The sequence below is a fragment of the Manacus candei genome, unplaced genomic scaffold, assembly GCF_025592945.1.
Source record: "Manacus candei isolate 608988 ecotype Guabito, Panama unplaced genomic scaffold, ASM2559294v1 h1tg000050l, whole genome shotgun sequence".
NCBI classification, from domain to species: domain Eukaryota; kingdom Metazoa; phylum Chordata; class Aves; order Passeriformes; family Pipridae; genus Manacus; species Manacus candei.
In genome coordinates this window covers 17,909,875-17,930,679 of record NW_026138098.1, presented here as the reverse complement: position 1 = coordinate 17,930,679, position 20,805 = coordinate 17,909,875, and the positions used below count along the sequence as shown (strand labels likewise).

At 40.8% G+C, this 20,805-nt stretch overlaps 1 protein-coding gene across 6 annotated transcripts in view; it reads right to left on the bottom strand.

The window, feature by feature from the left end:
- Nucleotides 1-247: 247 nt before the first annotated feature.
- The window catches only part of SLC16A12 (solute carrier family 16 member 12), a 32,815-nt gene continuing 12,257 nt past the window's right edge, over nt 248-20,805 (bottom strand). For 5 of the 6 annotated variants that reach the window (XM_051800720.1, XM_051800718.1, XM_051800721.1 and 2 more), the window contains 6 exons: nt 9,561-9,769; nt 7,514-7,617; nt 6,350-6,493; nt 3,379-3,970; nt 2,073-2,332; nt 248-929 (listed from right to left, as the gene is read on the bottom strand). In XM_051800720.1, the coding sequence (XP_051656680.1) occupies nt 667-929; nt 2,073-2,332; nt 3,379-3,970; nt 6,350-6,493; nt 7,514-7,617; nt 9,561-9,670 (1,473 nt within the window). In that variant the 5' untranslated portion in view covers nt 9,671-9,769 and the 3' untranslated portion in view covers nt 248-666. The remainder of the gene's footprint in view (nt 930-2,072; nt 2,333-3,378; nt 3,971-6,349; nt 6,494-7,513; nt 7,618-9,560; nt 9,770-20,805) is intronic. The other variant, XM_051800724.1, reaches the window with a different exon arrangement.

Here is a 20,805-nt window from a genome sequence, read left to right as displayed (position 1 = left end):
ACCTCTTCCACCCTTCAAGACAAGGATAAGCTGGAAAATCATATCTGGGATTTCAATTTTTAGAAATTCAAGCTTTAAAGACATCCAGGAGGAAAAAAAATATTATTTTTTTTTTTGCTGTAGAGGGCTTGGGAAAGTAGGTCTAAAATTATATTTGAAATTAAATTGGAATGTATGTACAAAGTTCAGGCACATTGTAAAAATTAAAGCTGCTCCAGAGATACTTTCAGCATAAATCACATGTGGAGGTGGTGTATGTTATTAGTCCATTGAAACATACTACACCACACCATCAAAAAGCATGGGTCATTAATAATATTTTTTAAATAATGTAAATGTTATTATTCAGTTTTGGTGACTGATTACTTTATCGTTTTCTGTTGAGTACAGCCAATTGTTGATTACCTGTGGAGTGGACATTACATTTCCAATAAATCTGTGAACATTTGTATCTACAAACTCTATTTTCATTCTAGCTTTCTTTTATTACTGCATTAACTTGGTATTACTGTTGTTGTATGTAGATTTCAGTCAACTAAAGCATGACAGAAAAATCTAATTGAAAGATGCCTTGGTTCACAGGAGTAGTATCTTCAGCAGTGTAACACTACGGAGCCACCTCTGTCTCAGTCACGGCTGTGTTGTACTGAATCTTGATGGCACTTGTCACCTCTTGCTGCAGCTGTTTGTGTCCACAGACAAAAATTCAACATCCTTTTGGTCTAATTCTGCTGTGACAGAATAAGCTATTGCTCCGTTTGTCCACATGTGCTGTTTCATGCCTGTATCACTAGTGAGCGACCGCAAATGTGTTCTTTTGATTTTCTTTGCTAGTCTTGCAAAGCACAGTAGTGTTGAACTAAATATCATAGAAAATCCACACAGGAGGAATGATGCAGTATAGCTGCCAGTTGTGTCCACCAGCCAACCTGTAGGAAAAAATAAATAATGGGTTTTTAAAGATCCATTAGTATTGTGATAATTTCCAAATCCTGTTATCAATGAGAGTTTTATAAACTTATCAACTTGTAAACTTACAAATTACCACATATAAATACAATCAAACAATACAGGTTTACATCACTATCACTGTATTTCTTCCTCCTAGGGCAGGGAGGGATTTGTCCTCAGCAGGCAGATAAGATTTTTTGGGCTCTTGTTTGGAGCCTCAAATCTCCAATCCATGAGAAAAGGCACAACAGTCATCACCACAAAACTAAATAAACTGCATGGATTTAACTGGTAGTCTTTAGACAGGCTTACAGAGTCCTGGGATTAAATAGTGTGTGCATCAGATCCTCATAAAGAAACAATTAGTGAGCTATGCCTTGGGCTCATGCTATTTTGCAATAATTTTTACTACGGAAAATAAAAAGCTTCAGAAGCAATGATTAATTGGGAATTGATGTGAACAGCAGACAAAATACGCAAGACATATATATATATATATATATATATATACTTGGCTGTTTGAAAAAGATCTCTGACCTTCCACAATATTAAAACTGTGTCAAGTTCTTCCTAAAGACTAATAGGAGTACAGCTCTCATCTTTACTTCATTGTAATGGAATCTATGGGGAAAATGATGATTAGATATTACAGTGATGAGCTGGCAACCAAACAGGAGTGGAGCTGACTCACCCACTTGTTCAAAGCAGTTTGGAGGTTAAAAGATAAGTCCTCCACACCAAAAAAAAAATAAAAATCTTGGAATTGAACTCCCTTTAGGTTACATTTTCAAAATCTGGTAATTTTACAATGTAATATTTTGCTCCTTTTACTTGCACAATTTCTAAACTATGTGAAGTGGTGACGTTAAGAGCTCTTAGAAGCTCATTCCATATTAGTTTTATTTTTAAATTTCATCTCACTCTATATGTAGAAATTATCCCATCAAGACAGGGATGGGAGATCTAAAGACTTACAAAGATCTAGGTGTGTGTTAGTTCTCTACTCAGATGTTATCTCCACATTTAGTGTGCATTTGCTGTCCTTCCTCTGCTGTTACATCACACTAATAGGCAAATCTGAAGCACTGATAAGATCATAGGAAAGTCATTTGGGAACTTACCTGCCACAGGCGGGCTCACTAGGTACGGTATGGCATGCAGGAAATACACAACGCCCAGTGCTGATGATAAGGAGGAAGTTCCCACTACATCTGCTGTCATGACAGGGATCAGCGTTACATAGGCTCCATCAAAGTAGCCAAAGGTAAATGAGAAAGGCACAAGCAAGGGGAAGTTTTGGAGAACTGGCAGGAAAAGACAACAAAGGCCATCCATTCCCACAGCAAAGAGGTAGCAAAAGTACCGATGCTTCTTCAGACACCTGCAAATTTCAAAACAGAAAAGAAAAATATCACTGAACAAAGCATCCCAGTTTCTATGCCCTGGCATGCAGTGCTTCAGCCTTTCTCTTATATAGCTCAAATTTAAGTCCATTTTATTACACAGTCTTCAAGATTAAAAACTCAGTGCTGATGAGCCTGGATAGGGAAAGCTGCCCACCTACAGCTGCAGAAACATCTGGCGAGCAGCAGTCCATGCTGTCTGCAGTGTTCTTCAGAATGCTCCTACTGAGGGAAGCCACCCTGCTGCCAGGATTTTGCAGTCCTCTGAAGTCTCAATGTTTGAAGCAGTATTTCATTGGGCTTTGCATCCCAGCTCAGCAAGATGTTCCAGTATTATACATGAAATACTGCAGTATACCTCTCTTAGCTGTCACTCTTCCAATCAGCCCTTAAACATGAATTAGCGTGAGCTAAGCAAGATGGCAATTCCCTTCCTCCTTGTTCCACAAAGCTGATAATTGATTTTTCCCACAAACTGAATAAGCACAAAGAATGCATCCTTTAGAATCAAAATCCCTGTTAATTTAGCCAGAATCTACTGATTTACAGTTGCTGTACACTGATGTTTGAAGTGAGCTGAGTTCACAAAGCATGGTGAGTTCTTACATACTGGAAAATGTACAACAATTTTCAGTCAGTCCTTCTGAGTATGTGCCTGACAATGTTGAGCCAGACTCTTGACCCTCTTCCATAACTTCTGTGCCTCCCAGCAGCACAAAAGAGATGGAAAGTCAGAGGAAGCAGGGTGAAATCCTCTAGAAAATAGATACAAAAAATCACTCTCAACATACCTGAGGCAGGGGGTTGTATTTCCACTGCCAAATGCACAAACATAATTTCTTCAGGAAAAAAAGATCTTAAACCAGTAGAATTGAACAAACTCAGAAGAGATGAAAACATTAAATAGTAAGCATTTCTGAAAGTTAAGACTGTATGTTGGTTTTTTTAAGTTGCACATGCTACCTCACTTGCATCCAGCCTCCCACCAGCTAAAGCTTACATTTGCTTAGTTATAAACCCTTACCTTCTGTCTGTTAGCCATCCAAAGGTGATATTACCAATGATGTCTATGACACCAAGTATGGACATGAGGAAGGCAGCCTGGTGATGACTCACTCCAACACTCAAAGCATAAGGCACTAGGTAGACAAAAAGAGGGCTACATCCATATGCCATAAATAAAACTGACACTGCCAGCACCATGAAGCCTGGCATCAGTAAAAAGTCATATTCCTTCTGTGAACAGTAGCATAAACAGTCACGAGACCACACTTTGATTAAAGGTGAACAGACGGACATTTGCTTTAAGTCTTGTTTCTCTGTTTCGGGGACACGATCCTGTTCAAGAAACTCAGGAACAGTTTTACGATCCTCCTTAAGAGAAATGGGCCGCATCAAGGCGCCACAGACACAGAGGTTTAAAACAAAACCTCCCAGGATGAGTAAAGCTCCTCGCCAGGAAAACTGCTCAATTAAGAGCTGGACTACGGGGGCCAGGATGAAGGTACCAATTCCACTTCCTGACATGGCTATTCCGTACGCCAGTGCTTTCCTTTTGTTGAAGTATTTGCCCACCATCGCAATGGCCGGAGAATAACAAAGTGCAAACCCAAGTCCTAGAAGAGAAAGCACAGTACAGATGGCTTAATACTAAGCATGACATATGGAACATATTAAATTAAACCACCTAACATATTTTCATTAGCACAAACGAATAGAAAGTTTTTCTGATTCTGTATCATGCAGCCCAGTCAAGAGTGCAACAAGAAACTAGGATGACTTCTTTCTTCCAGTGGCAGAGTCACTGTCTTGACAAACCTAACTGATGAGCACTAATCTACGATAATAAGGTTCAGCAATAACTGACAGGGTTCACTTAATAACAAGGATGATCACTAAACATCAGAGAAATTTTGTGTCAGCCTCTCTTGCATGTAAGATGAGGTCTCGCCCCAGGGTCTGCACCAATGCTGGCATTGGACACACTGTCCTGATGAGGCACCACTTTGTGTTTTGGTCTGTTGCAACCCTGAACATTAATTTTCAGGTCTCTGAAACATAGTACAAAGAGTCTGTCTCTGTTACTAATATTCTACAAAAAACTCTTCTTGGTCAGCTAAACAAACTCCGTGGAACAGCTGCTTGGAGCCTTGACCATTTTAAATCCCTGCCTACAAGTAAAGAGGGGAGAAAAGCCTCAGAAAACAAAGCCAGATCCAGTTGAGTAAACAAATAAGATTCATCTCTTGGGCTGAGAAAAAGATTGTGGTCTCTGTTGCAGAACCAGAGAGCAGATTTTAATCATCATGTGGTTGCTCTAACACTAAAACTGAATTTTCCCAATCAGTCATGGAAATGAGTTCCTGACTTGGGTTTTGGAGCATGTCCTACATTGAGGGTAAAACAGACCCGACTGCCAAAAGCGGAGATAATCACCCTGTGCTGTAACCAGCTTGCCACGTCCTCCTCAAAGGCCACACTGTGTAGGACAGGCACTAAACCTGCCAGGATGGAATAAGTGGATTAGAGGGACTCCAGGCGGCGGGTGCCTGGTCTGGCACCCCTCAGGAGGGGAGGCAAGAAGCAGGGCACAGAGCTGCAGCTGGACCTGTATAGGCACCAGAGCCAGAGGAGCAGCCCTGAGCTAGACATCATCACTTGAGAGTGGTTAAAATTATACTCTATTTGGCATACGTGCCATTAATTTTTTTACTGAGTTGGCAGGGGGAAACATCCCAAAAAAAGCCGATCAATGTCTTGTGAAAAGTGCAAATGCCAAGTTTAGGGCTGAAAACATTTTCATACCTCTTAGAAGGAACTGTTAATTATTGACACTCCCCTGTCTCACCTCTGCTTCACTCTTCACAGTTTTCAACTGCTGCAACTTTTACAGATTTAGACATTCGCCCGTTATGGTCCCACCTCCTCTCTGGGTTGGGGGCATCACCTCTAGCCTTTACCAACAGTTCATGTCTCTGTCAATCAGTCCCCATATACTAGAATTTCACTGCTTTTCGAGTTGGCTCTCTACAACTTCATGTACAAAGTGCAACTGCTTTTCCACCTCAGTATTCACAGCAGATCCCAGTAAGGAAGCCTCAGAGGCAGCATGGTATGTGGCACAGTCCCTCAAGTTACAAGAAGCCTTTTTATTTGTTATGAACGCATTTGTCAAAGATTAACATTGTAATACAGGAGTGACATGCGCTACAATAAGGATTTTTTTTTTTTAAACAAATAAGCTGTTGGCAGCATGTGAACCTCAGTAATTCCACCAACTCGTTACTAAACAGCAGGGGACCAAGTACAAGGTCTTATATCACCGTGGCTACCAGGTCAGTATTAATGAGGAAGGAATGTCAGTGTGACCACGGGCCCCTCTCAAGTTCCTCTGTGCACAACAAACACGGGCAGACAGGAAAGAGCAAAGATTTATTACCACCGTACCTGCACACAAATGGAAGAGCTGCTACAACAATTCTACCAATCAGCAATTTTTTTGTTTTTCAAATGGAATATAATGTAGACAAAAATCAGGTTCACAGCTGAGCCAGGTATTCACCCAGTGCTCCTCTGCCTCTTACTTACTCCTATGTTTTGATTTAAACTTTTTTTCCTAAATATGTAAATATTTTGGGGCAGTCTAGAATTCCTAGTTTAACAAACTCCTCTCAAATCACAGGCAAAAAAAGGAAACCTTTTATATATATCACCTGCAACAGCAGTCCTTCTTGACCTCCCATTATTTCAGAACTTTATCCATAGTCCTCTCTCTAACAGAAGCTAGAGTTGCTTTTGCAGGGTGCTGCATTTGGGTTACATGAGACTCAGCGTGTGCTGAAGCTCTCACAGCGGCAGCCAAAGCCTCTCTTTTTCAATGAAGGGAATAGGTCTGAGTATCTCTATTAGACCAGTGGGGTGTCAATATGACATGAAGAGATTACCCATCATGTGTTGTGTTCTTGGCAGCAACAAAGGGGCTGAATGCATCCTACCTGTAAGGACTCCTAATGATAAGTAGAGATGTTCCAGACTGGTGGCGAATGAGCTCAAAATTAGTCCAGAAGATGCAAGCAGCCCTCCTAGCATGATACCAACTTGGCAGGATACATGATTACTGATTAAACTCCCAAGCGGGGCTTCAAAGAAACAAACAAAGCTGGTAGTTAATGGCAGGTCCTCATACACAGTTCATTGCAACAGTCATAAAGGAAAAGCACTCAGGAGGCAAGCAGGAGAAAATGGTGATAGCAGCTACACAGAGTGATCTTCCAACATTCCCCCTATTGCAATAGTATGAGCACCAAAAACAACTGAAAAAAACCTTCTAAAAACAATTTTTCTGAAAGTCACAATAAAACTGAAATTTACAGTAGCTTTCTCAGAAGCCATTTTCATAGATCAAAATCATTACAGGACACAATCTGGAGTGCTGGGGTCAAGAGAGGCCACAGTGACAGCCCACAGTATTCATTACTCCACACTTACAACACTCCAACCTTCTCCCACCTGGAATTTGCACTTCAGCTCTCAGTAACTTCAAGTGTTTCCCAGATACAACCTGGCTGACACAAGTCAGTTGCTATGTCTCATTGCAGCTGGGTCGCCCTGCCTTCCTAGCAATTCTCATGGATTAACCCTCTTCCACAGGACATGGATTTTCACCTGGCTGTATAGCTTGAAAGCAAACCCATGAGAAATTTGGTACAATTTGCTGCATTTTTACTGACACCAAATCTTCTTTTAGGGGAGAAGAGTAGTTGTAAATATACATGTATGGTAAAAGGAAGACGACTGTGACTTGATCTGGAGGCAAGATGTACATCCTGTGCTAAGTCTCAAATATGACTCCAACCAAAAGGCAAAAGAAACACGTGCTCAGTTAGTAGCTCTCAAACACGACATGACCCACAAGACCTCGACAAAAGTACATTTCTGAAAACTTAGATCATTGCATAAGAAAAAGTTCTGCTGCTTCTCTTCAGTATGAAGACACTCCCTTCCTGCACATCTATGCTGATGGAAGCAGCTTGGATATACCATACCCCAGAGAGCCCACAGTATCGCTCCCAGCTGACTCCACCAACTTGTGAACATGCTAAAACCAGATGGAACTGATGAAAAAGCAGACACATTAGGCTTAAAAGGGTAATACACACCACAGAGCATTGTAGCACAGTCGACAATGGAGTGGATCCAAGCAGTTCTGGCATAATCCTGCCCAAAGTATGCCTGGAACTCCACAAAAAATATGGAGATGCACCTAGGACAAAAAATATGAACACAAATTTGTTGAACATGGAACATTTGCTCACAGAAAACACAGGTCTCACTCTTCAGGTATAAAAAGTACCCACTTGAAGGTCCTCTCCAGCTCCCAGAAAAATCAAATTGTGGTTTGCCGATATGCCAACGAGATAGAGAAATGTTTAAACAGTTTCTAAGGGATATTGGCAGAGAAGATCTACCTTTAATGCATGAGGGACAGGACATGGAATATGAGAACAATCCTTGTTTTGCATTGGCAACAACTGCATCAAAAACTGGTGTCCAACTATTATCTCAACAGTGGGATTAGACAATTAGGCTGATGTAGCGCCTAATTCAGACATAATCTCCAGAGAGATTACGAATGTTATAATACCACATGTTTCTTGCTGGGGTGCCTGCCTCTAGAGTTTTTATACCTCACAATATTTTAAACTTAAATGAAGTTGTAATTGTCATCAGCAATTTATAGCCCACATTGTGATGTTGCTTCCCTGGAACATAAAGCCCCAGTTTTCCAATTCCTCACTGACCTGGTTGCTCTCTACTCCACACCTGCACAAACTGGTTAATGTAGTACCTACAGAACAAACACTGCCTACATGTTCATGGATGGACAAGTGCAAAGCAAATCCTGACAAACAGAGAATCAAAACACCACAGGAGCCCATGGACCTTCCAACATTTTAATAAAATGCTTCTAGGAGATGTTACTTTGCTCTGCTTAGCAAGTGTTACTGTTCTACCTGTCTCTGCAGATTCAAAGGCTGCGTAGTTTCATCCTCATTCCTGGATCAACAAGAGATGCCTTTTCACTCTCTCTTTTTCCCTCCAGTAAATCAATGAATGACCACTTTCTTCAGTTTTTTTTCTTGCACATACTTCATTCTTCTATATAGTCTACTGTGTGTCAGCCATTAGATCATTTCTTGGATGTAACACATTCCACACATTAAAAAATAATTAAATCCACTAGGAATTATTCTCTACTGCTATTATGGAATTGGTACATTTGCATACATTAACTAACACTAATCAGTGTTTCTATGCCTCTTTTATGATGTTGAGTCCAAAACCCTAGGCTTTAGATCCCTAAATCTGGCAGCTTTATTCTAAAAGAAATATGAACTTTAGGTAGCAAACACTATATTTACGTTATACTGACTGTCCAACAAGACACTGTTTCAGTGTTCCTCACTTACCAGGGTGCTTATCTATCTGCCTAATATAGCTTGAATGTCCATGTTCACACACACCAGGCTCCTCTGTCTCCGGTCGGCATCAAAGCCACTATGGAAGCAATCTCATCCCAGATTGCTTTATGTTCATGCAAGGCAGAAATCTATTCCTGTTCTTTCTATTTTTGAGAAATATTTTCTGCATATTTTGGATACCAGAAGGGTATAAAGAGGGGTCTCTTCTCTAGGGCTCAGACCTTCTTGGGCAGAACAGCACCTGAAGTGCTTGCAGTAGGAGAAGGAGGTATTTACGTGTTTTTCAGAGAGACTCAGGAAGCTAATTCACTGGGACTAGCAAAAATGAGCATGGCTGTGGGGTCAGAGGGACACAGTGAACCCGAAGAGACCCTACGTGATTCCTCCCTCCCCAATCAAACTACCAGAGCCTAAAATAGCGCTACCTGCTCCAGGCCTTGATTCTGTAAGAAATCAAGGAGAGGGTGCTGAAAGCTAGAGCAGCTGTCAGAGGAGGCAAGACTAAAACCAGAGGGCTCATAATCCCTCAGCCATCTCCCCCACAGTTTTAAGGGTTTCAGGAAGCCTTTAAAAATGTAACAAGAGTTTGTACCTAACCAGAATAACCCCGGCAGCTCTGGGACATCAGGGGAGATCTCAAAACCTCTTCCTAAGGTTAAAAAAAAAAAAAGGAAAAAGATAATGCCATGAACAGGTCAGCAAGACAAGCAGCAGTTGCCTTTACCTTGTCACGGCCCTGGTACAGATAGTGACAAGGAAGCAGCCAGCAACGATCATCCATCCCCAGCCTCCATCAGGAGGGCCAATGTGCCGGGCCCGCTGGGATGAGGCCATGGTGATTCCTCGCTCCTCCTGGCCTCAGTGGCAGGGGCTGACTCCAGCCAGCATGCCAGGTGTTTGTCGGGGCTGCTCGGCACATGGGTCACTGGCCATCTGAGAAGAGAGAGAGAAAACAGGCAGACAGGGAGTCAGGGCACGTTGCACATGCTGTAACCTGCACGGCTGAGCAGGACATACTGCTTCGGCTCTAATGCACAAAAGTGGGAGTTTTCTTTCAAATGCAGTTTATGAAAATTTGTTGGGAACAAGAGGGCCATCAGAATTTGGCCCCGTGTCTGGTATCGTGCTTTTCATGATAATTTGCCCAGCAGTTACATCCTAGCACACGATACCCTCTTCCCCACTACATGTCACAGCACATTACATGTAGGTCACACACTTTACCACTGCCAGTCATCCATCTACCTTCAGCAGGCTCCCCTGCTCATGCCAGTCCCTGGCCTGAACTGTATTTTCAATTGCAGTCTCCATTCAAACTATCCATTCTTCCTTGTAGGAAATTTAGTGTAAAATTTTTGTTTGAGAGAATACAGTTTTCACCTTTTTTTACTAAAAGGGAATATTCACTGCAAAATCAGAGAATATCTGATGATAAAATGACCTCCTTGTTTCACAAGCCAAACCCCAGATGAAGCCTGTAATCAACAGGACATAGCAACTTCATTTTCTGAGCATGGACAATTCACCAAAGGTTAGAGCTAGCCTGTGCCTTCCTGCTATCCACTTAAATCAAAGTAGTGTCTGCATCCAGGCCACAAAGTAGTCTCTAAATGCACAGTGGATGCTGCAGGACACTGCAGGAGACCAAATGACACCCACAGGACCCTAAGTGAGTAACTGAGTCATGTGCATTGGGGTAGCTTTGCTAACACTTTGGGTGTCACCAGCAGCACAGGACCAACAGCCCTTAGTCCTTCTGCATCAGTGACTGTATGGCAGGGCTTGATGGAGGGGCCTGAGACACCCCAGTTTACTCAGTGCAGGAACACGCAGTGCTGGCTGTCAGTGGTTGATTTCAGACCACATTTTTGCCATCATCAACAAGCCCTTAGCCCCTGGGTGGATCAAAGATTTATAAGACATAAGTAAAATATCTAGGATGCCTTTCAGTTTTGCTTGGAAAGAAAGCTCAAATAGCTTCTACATCACCTAACTGTGACAGATACTAAATATGCAACATTTCTACTGACAAGAAGCACAGGCCTCACAGGAAATGTGTCCTGTTACAGCATGTCAGAGGTCTGCAGAACCACTCAAAAGGGCAATTCAAGAAAGCATCTATATGGCTAATAATGTGCATTCTTGGTCTTTGAAGCTGCTCACACAGGTGATAGCTAAGGTTTGACTTCGGAAAGCCCAGAGATCCCTGACCCAAAACAGCAAGTCACCTCAGAGCCAACCCTAAATATCACCACAACTGAACCTTTGAGAAATATTCATCAGTGGCCTTCCTGAGATATCAGAAGCTGCACCTCAAAACCATCACAAAATTATTTTAAGAAAACATACACAGATTGCCAAATTCAAAGATGAGCAAAGTAGGAGAATACAGATATGACAAAATAAACAAAAACCACAATATGCTGAAAGTTTATCTGAATTCCTACTAGGCTGTAAATAATACCCTGTAACAACACTGTACAAGAGAATCAGTGGACTCCTTTTTAAAAAAAAAACAACCCTAAGGTAGTGTTTTGATTGCAAATGGATAAGAAATTTTATTCCTAATCTACCTGCTTGGCTTCCAAAGCCCAAGAATTGCAGCTGATCATACAGGGTATGATCAAGCCCTCTGTGTTGACACAACTCAGTCCGTAAATGTTAAAAACTGAAAAATCTAGTGCAACTTTCAAAGGCAGGAGGTAAGTCCAAAAGTCAGGGGCTGTGCTGTCATATGAGGCATCACAACTGCCACGGGAAGTGAACAGTGAAAGAAAACTGTTTGTAACCTCTCAACAAAATGTGTGCTTGTCAACGTTTTTGAGCAGTGACTTCAGCTAACCATGTTTGAAACAATATGCTTGAAAAATATCAGTGAATAAAAATATCCACAAAAGATGCCAAAACCGTATTATACTGCCATCCAGTTACACAATCTCAGCAAGTTAACATTAAATATCTGTTCCAGGTCTTTGTGTACTCCTCAAGTACCATTTACTTCTCCCTTTGTGTTAGTTGGCCTGTCTCACACATTTTACATTAGGCCAAAAACGTTGTATGGTATTTGGAAATAAAAATTACTGTCCTATTTTCTCTCTTAATTTAATAGGCTTTGCTAATATTTATTTATAATTAAATATTTCTATGCAGCTTTCTAATAATTCAGAGCCCAAAGAAATGCCCATTACAAGCACTAGAACATGTGCTAATGCTGTTTTCCCCTCCATTGTCACAAACATCTGTTTCATTTTAAGTTAAATTGTCTTATAAAGCCTTTGCAAGGTCTGTGTTGTTCTCTGTGTTTATATGGAGTCTAGCACAATAGTGATTTTCACTTCAGCATGAAGTACTACTACAATATAACCCACACTAATGAACCAGAAGAGAGCTCAGGTATGGTAAAAAGAAAAACTTTAATGACCTGCTTTGCTTCTCACTTCCATGGCTCTTTGGGGAGACATATAGTACTCTGCTCTGCCTGATTATGGAAACCATTCCCTCTTTGTATGAAGAACAGGCCACATCTCAGATGGGACGCGTGAAATAGCTACAGTTTGGATTACATATCAATGGTCACACTAGCTCAAAAAGATCAAACAAGAATACAAGAGCTTTTGTAAGAAAAAAAATGTGGTATCTCATGGATAAAGGCTCCTAAGTGAGTTTAAAGGGTCCCAGCTGGATGCAGTCTTCACAAATTCATTCCTACAGCTGATTAGAAAAATCACACAAAGCAAATTAAACCCAAATGAGTTTATGATTTCAAACCTCGTCTTCAAGGTATTCAATTACTAGGACTCATGTACATAAAGGATCAATGAAAGCTCTGGAATGGAGACCAGGACAGTTTGCCATTTCTGACACAACCTTCTAAGATACAGCAAAAAATGCCAAAGCACCTGATGGAGCTTTCTGAGAAGACTCTACAGGTGCCCACACGACCAGCAGGACATCACCACCCTCTTCACAAGCCTTGAACTTTACATTTCAAGCAAAACGTCACATTTTTTTACCTTACGTAATTTGCTTCAGGGCAAACATACAGCAGTGACAGTGTGTACCTGCACCCTGCTTTCCTCTCCATTATACTCTGAAACAAACTTCTGACACAAACACAGACAAATTGAGGGAAAAAGGGACAACAGATTGGCCAATGCACTAAAATGAGAAAGCATGTTTGTAGGCAAATATAGCACTATTCACAAAATCTGAGGGAGGCTGAAAATGTCTGCAGTCAGAATTTAGATGCCAGGCACATGACACAAAAGACACACCTTGTGTATTTGCCTTCCAGCCCACACTGCTAATCTGTAAGCAGACCATATTTCTCATGTGCTGATTCTACCCAGGCAACAGACAATTTTGCAGGGTTTATGTTACATTTCGAGTAAGCTGACATGAACTAATGACTGTTTTTTTATTTTTAACTGATAGAGTCAATTATACATCCCTTTCCATACCGCTTCAAGCAACAACTGCCTTATGAAATATGTGCAAACACTGGATCAACAAGTTATCTAATGGCTAAGGCAGTGGTTACATGATTCTTCATGTTGGATTAGTGAATGACCAGATCATGAAGTAGTACAGTTTGATGCAAACCACCACCACACCCCTGTCTACTTAGATGGAAAACAAAATTCAACGCTTTTGTGAGTGTCTGGGTCTAACCTAGCCACAAAAAAACCCCGCTGCTATCTAATCTAGCATGAAGCCAGAGCGGCATGAACAGATTATACCCCGATTTGGCAGTGAAGTCTGCCATTAACTTATCCTGCCAAATTCACTTGAACAAGCAGAGCCAGTACCAGTGCTTTGCACCATATGACTACCACATTTTGCATCTAATACTAACAGCCTCAAAGGTGGATTTATTGCACTACTGCAAATTTAATACTTTATGTTCAAATACCTGGATGACTGAATAGCCCATAAGAATCCACGACAGCCACCTGAATTAACAGGGCACTCATAAAGTTCAAATTATTTAGCTCAAGGGCTTCCTATCAATCATAAGTAATGTAGTTAGGTGGAGTTTGTATAAGCATGTGATAACCACAGAGGGATCCTGAGCAATTCAGACATACCTCTGCAGCACTTTTGCAGGGTCTTGGCAAGGCTAAGCTTCTTATTTTGGATCTGAGCAGTATCCTTCATCGCCCCTTCTAGAGGAATTAAGGGTTTTTTTCAAGTTCTGATTATTAAGGGTGGAGGAGGAACTTCCAGGAATGCCAGAAGGGATAACAGTAACCATTCAATAAGCAGAAATATACACAAAAATTTTCAGAGGAGTCAACAATCTCCACATAAAGAGACCTAACTAATTTTAATGCACAAACAGCAGTAGCTGGGTGCCACAGCCTCAGCCTAGATCTCTGGCCCAACTTCCCAGGCAAGCTTCAGATGGGGATTGAGGCTCTAGTTTGCATTTTAGCTGTACATTAACGTGCTTGGGAAGAATTTGATGACATATCAGGCTAAGCAAACATAGATTAGCTATTTGCTTACATGGTTACTTGCTGTTATTTTCCCAGAACCCTGCCTGCCAACATACGCACAAACAGCAAACATTTAATGAGGTTACAAGCAACTGAAAACAATGATTTTATAAGAAGTGCCTGGCCAACACAGAAATTGGCCACTCAGCCTCCCTACAGCAGATCAGTGCAAATCTCAACTCCTTGACTTCCCTCTCACTTCAAGGAGTACTGTGCCTTTCACAGCCACTAAACTAATAGGCAAGTTAAATAATTACCTTTCTTCCTGCTGCACATGTCTAAAAGCACTTATTACGTCAACCTGACAATTTCATTCTGAGGTTAGAAAACTTCATTTGTTTACTGTTTTCTAATTATTTTTATCATGAATAGACCAGATTGTGGACTCTGCAAGTGAAGCTGAACAAGCAGAAAGCACACTTTGTCTGAGCAATCATGTCCTCCCCCTTCCCAAACTTCAGTTTTCTCTCATGTTGCATCTTTTTCTTAACCTTTCTTAAGACTCTTTTTGCATATCTGCTCCACTTTCAGCACTATAAGGCCTGATGCCCTCTGCAAGTGCTGACTGCTATTATAACACATCTCAGATATGCATGAAAAGTTCCTGCTGTGTGAGACAGCTAAAAAAAAAAGCAAGGTTAAAAGACAATCCCATGAAAGAGATCTGTACTTTGCAACCTTTGCTAGATATTTTCACTGAAGCATTAAAACTGTGCTTTGTTGTGAGTTCAAAGAAGATGCAAGTGGGGAGAAGATGGCAACATATTCTGCTGATCCCTAAGAAAGCCTTAGTTACCCAATGTGCCCTGACAGCTCACTAAACATTGGCTCTGTTTCCTCAAGATAGTATATTAGGGTTAATATGGCAGGATAAATAACATATCAGTTACTTCAGCAGCTGCTGCTGAGAACCCTGGAAAGAAAACAAAAAGTGCTCAAAGTGCTCCTGAGAGCCTCTCCCTTACTTGGTCGGCTAAGCGAGCAGAAAGGAGCAGGTAAGTTTAATAAAAAAGGCATGGCTATAACCTTGCACCTCATCACGAGGTCTCCTTTGCCGGGGAAAGGAGCACAAAAATCCACAGCAGCCTAGCAACTGGCCAGCACAGCGACAGGAGCCACTGACCTTTTAAACACAGCTTGCAGCCAGCAAAGCGATCCCTGCCCCCTCTGCCCACCCCTGCTTCCACTGTAAGGATTTTCTTTAAAGAAATTGATTCAAAAACGATATCACAGCAGTGTGAAGCTGCAAAGCATTGTATGACAAAAGACAAAGGAACAGTAGGTACAGTCAAGCTGGCCTGCCTGGCTACCAGGGGTTGGTTTTTTTCCTACCTTGTTCAGCTGCTCCACTTACACCGTTGATGTACCTGGGCAGCTCCATCATCTCAAGAAATACCACTTCACCTGTCAGACAGTTTGGATGGTTTTTGAAAATGCTCCATTTGCAGAGGGATACAGCTTCAGCCAGAGGAACAGGGAGAAGGTTTGTATCACAGCTGCCCCACAGCAAGAGCACACAGATCCCAGAACATACTGGGGATCTCAGCCCACTACTTTCTGCTTCTTCACACTATTCTGGCTACACAAAATCAAAATGGCTGTGTGTTAAGATGCCTTTGCAATTTCTGTCAGAACTGCATGGAAGGATTTTGTGCAGTTTATCCCAAAGGAGCTGGCCCAAATATTATACCAGCATAAATAAGCACAGAATCCAACACTTGTATTTACCTGTTTGATAATACAGAGATGCACATGACAGAAGAATGAGAAAGAGACTTGCCTAGAATTTTCTTTCTGGATCAGTGACATACATACATATACATCTACTGCATGTAACATTTGCTACCTTCACAGTGGAGATGGGTTGGGTGAGGCCTGAGAAACTCGTGACAGTCTCTGTGTCCAGAATGCCAAGACACACTCCCAGAACAGGTTCATTGTCACCAATTAATTTAATTTGTATTTTTCTTGCGAACAACAACACACACAGCTTTCAAAGTCAGTTTAAGAACATTCGTGCAGACGAATTTTATGAAGAACAAGTATAAAGCAGTTTAAGCACAGCCGGAAAAAATTCATTCATGCTTAGAGTGAAAGGTAACAGAATTGCATATATTTACTACACTTAACCTATGCACCTAGTTCTAGAGCAGTTTTAATATCTTCCTATATTTACCCTATTCACATAGCTCTAGGACAGATCTCTTTTTCTCAGTTTTCTTGTTCCTAAGATTGCACCAAATATTATTTGAAGGTAATTGCTACATTTATTCATGTTGACCTCTTGCTTTAATACTCTCTTGCTTTCTGTTCCCTTTACTCTGACTGCTGCATGTTTAATTAAATAAAAATAAAGAAGAAAAAAACTTTGAATAAAAGAAAAAACAAAGAGGGCACAGAATGAGTAGCAAAGACAGAAGAAGGAGGAGAGAAAAAGGGAAAAGCTAGCTAGCAAAGAGATGTATGTTCTATGTGACAGTGGAGCATAAGATGTGTATAAGATTAAATATTTTACAGATTATTAAAGAGTTCATTTCTTTTGCATGTCTTGAAGGATCGAGGATGACCACATCTGACCACTGACCAGTGTCCTCCCCAGAAGCTTGCTAACCCCCTCATACACTAGAGCACATTTAAATGGGACACAGTATGTGATACAAGCACAGAAGATGCAGACAGCTGCAAACCTTCTATCAACTGGACTGTTAAGAAAAAAAGAGGCACTTTTTTTTTTTCTGTTCAGAAAAAAGGAGACACCTTTTCATCTTCCTTTTGCTTCCCCATGCTCCCACCCTAACAGTTGCATACTATGGTAGGCACTATAGTCAGCAGTCTGGCAGGCAGCTAAATCCGAAATTGTGTACAGCTCTTGGGATGCAAAGGCTATTTCTAATCTAATATATTTTCTCCAATAAACAGCTGTCCCATTCTGCACTGGGAGTTAGCTATTTAACTCAAAAAGAACAGCTTGGTTTGATTTCAGCAGAGAGTGTTTATCAAGAATTGTATGATTATGACTTTGACTTTTTTAAAAGCAACCCAAGAGGTCCTTTCCAACCCTATGTTCCTAAATAAAAACAACTCCATTGAGCATCTTAAGGCTGCTACTCTATATTCTCATCTTTCTTCTCTGTTTAAAGATGTATCTGTTCAGTCTCTAGAGAAAATCAAAGTTTATGCTTTTCTGAGAAGAATGGCAGATGGGTCCACAGAAATCTTCCTTGAGTGAGCAAGTGATCTTGTGGATTATCCACATCTATATAAGCAGGGTACACATTCAGCTTCTCAACTTCCATAAATTCCATATCTCTCCAGCACTGTTACAAATGGTTAAAAAAAAAAAGAACTGCTTACCTGAAATTTCATTTAGGGAATTTTACCAGAATCAAAGTAAACAAACAAATATAAAATAAAAATCTCAAAACAAAACCAAAACCCAACCTGACTTTTAATTGCTGCCATAGCACCAAGACAAGAAGCACATTAAGACAAATTGTAGTAAGTGCTTCACCCTTTCCCCATTTTTTAATAACATTCATGAATAAATCTGAATGTTTTATTTTGAAAATCTTTAACCACTTTTATAGTTTTAAGGAGGGGTTTCCCTGTGATACCAAATAAGAGCAACATTAATAACCTACTTGTAGTAGTACCTTGGGGCTTCTAATCAGGAAGCAGTGTCACAGTGCTGGGCACCACACAAACATCTAATTAAACTTGCCCTCCATCCAAAATGTATCAAGATAGAGAAGATTAACTGTATGACAGCCCAGCTTATTAACTTCTATCACTACACTGAACAGCAAATGTTCTTTGTTTGCTTCAGTTTATGCATATGAGAGAGGTGGCTGGAGAACACAGACTGAAAAGAGCATAGATGTGGGAACGGGAAAAGTAATCTGGAAAGTGCAGGGATGTTAAACAGCTGGTAGAGAAGGGAGGTGCCAGAGAGGGGCACAAGTGACTGGGGAGACAAAACAGGGGCAAAAGTTTAGAAGACTCCCTTTTACCCAAGAGTAGAAATATTCAGAGCTGAAACATGAAAAAGATTGTCAACATAAGGGCTGTAGAGCAGCACAACATTATCTGCTCACCCACTGAGCAGTGAGTCTCTGGGAAAGGATGAGCCATGCTTGCCTCCCACAACAATCACTTTGTCACAGTGGCTACCTAATTTGTCAAATTTGCCAGGAATTGCTAAACCAAATGGTACAGCTAGAGCCACAGCAGAAGTAGCTACCTTCTGCTGGGTCAGTAGTGAGAAATGTAATATGAACTTCCCTTGTCTCTCAAACCATTGTAGAGGGCTTATAGAAAACCAACAGCCTGACAGAAGGGGTCTATAGAAAAAGGTTAAGCAAATCATAATGGAAACCTCTTGACCCTTTTACGTAGTTTCTGGCTAGGTTAGTCCTTAAATAATGCAGTTTAACTACAGAGGGTAAAAAAAATGTGAAGGAATACTTTTCCAGAGAAAGCTTGACTTTTACTTAACCCCATCTGAAAATGTGCATTTTTGCTTGATATTTTGAATTTTTTTTAAACTATCAAGCACAGGACTCACCATTTAATTTTTCACTGTGATGAAAATAACAGAGAACCCAATAATTTCCTTCAGTACACGGCTGTTGCCGAAATCCGAGCTGGGACTGCCAGTGTGTGCACCCTTAGCAAGGTTATGGTCACACATGTTCCATCAAACACATATTTTCTCCCTGGAAGGAGAACTCCACTAATTGAATAACTGATAGCCAACTGCTGCTGGGGCAGAGGAATGGTACCATCACTATCTCCATTCTAACATCGCTTACAAAAAATATCAGGAAAACTTTTGGGGAGGAAACAATCATTCCTGCTGTCCAATAACTTCAATTACACAAGACAAGATTTTAAAATTTCAGTTGAAGGGCTGTTGATGACATTATCTTATGATGTCAACATACAGATGTATCTGATGACATACACAAAACTTTCTGATGTTTGCTATTTTTCTAGTATCTCCCCATTTTTTAGTATTTCTACATTTTCCTAATTTTAAACAGGTGGTGGGTAGGCAATGGTTGTGGAAGGGTTTTTTGTTTGTTTATTTATAATTACATTACATTTATCTGTTACTTTTGACTTTTATAACATACCATTAATTATGATTAAACATTTTGTCAAACACTTCTCATTTATTGTTGAGCTTAAATATGTGATAGTACAATCATTTTTCTGAGCCATTCCTATCTGTTTGAGGATCTGTGCACTTCTCTGGATCCTTAAAGAAATGTTAACATCTGATCATAATTGTTTGGAAATTCTGAAAAAGTTTTTTATTCAAAATGTCTTCAGCTGACACTTTTCCCACGCCTGGCATAATATTTTTTCTATCTTCAGGAAAATCTTGCCCTGGGAAAGTACACCACTGCAAAGCTGCCATGGAACATGTGAGAATGGGACATTTTTTCTCAGACCATTACTCAGTCAGTCTATGGAATCACTACTCTGCTTCTTTTACTGATTCTGCACCCCAGATTCTGCTTTGGTGATAAGGATCCAAAAATCAAGGTCTATTAGGCCAGTTGGAGATGACCTGGTGAAGGATATACCAAGCAAATGCTCTTCTGATCCCTCTAGAGAAAATGAGAATGTTACCAGGCACACCACGAGTGCTCAAGCATCAAGATTGCACCTGTGCCTGGATAAACCTGAGGAGCTGATGACTATGGAGACATCTCCCTGCACATACCTGGAAGTGCCAAAGGCCACGTGAAAGTTGCTGCCAGCTTCTATGTCTCACCTCTGATAAGAAATGAATGCTGATGGACACCAGTTCCAGCAAACATCCTCAGTGGGGAGTCCCAGCCCAGGGAAACACTGGCAACCATTCTGCAGTGTCCTGGGAGAGGTGCCACCCACTGCCCAGGCATTCGCTCAGCAGAGGAAATCCAGGCAATCAGGAGACAAGCCAATGGGAAACTGATACACCCTCACCTAGAAATCTCGGTGATGAGCCTACAGAATATGTACCTGTAATTGGAGCTCTTTCATAGTTATCATCTTTTTAGCCCTCCTGTTTATGGAAAAGCCTTGTTCAAGCTATGCAAAACTTATTTGGTTTATAGTGTTCTTGATGTTCCTGTCTGGGTTTTACTAAGATAAGGAACTGTACTTAAACAAAGACAGCTTTTCCCCATGTTCCTGAGGGATTCAGAGCGCAGGTGGCATTGTCGGGTTTTTAACAATTCACACAGAAAAATACTCTTCACAGTTAATTTTCAAGATGTGACTCTTACACAAGTGCTTTCTAAAGGGAAAAGGGATGACTCTTTTAGAAAACAAATTCTGTACCTACAGAACAAGCTATCCAGAATATTGCCTCTATTTATCTGATGATTTAAGGCTGCTGCTAGTGTCAATTCATCATCATCTTCAATATGCAATATTTGTTTGCAAAAACTAATCAGGCATGGAAAGGCAAGGCAGGCT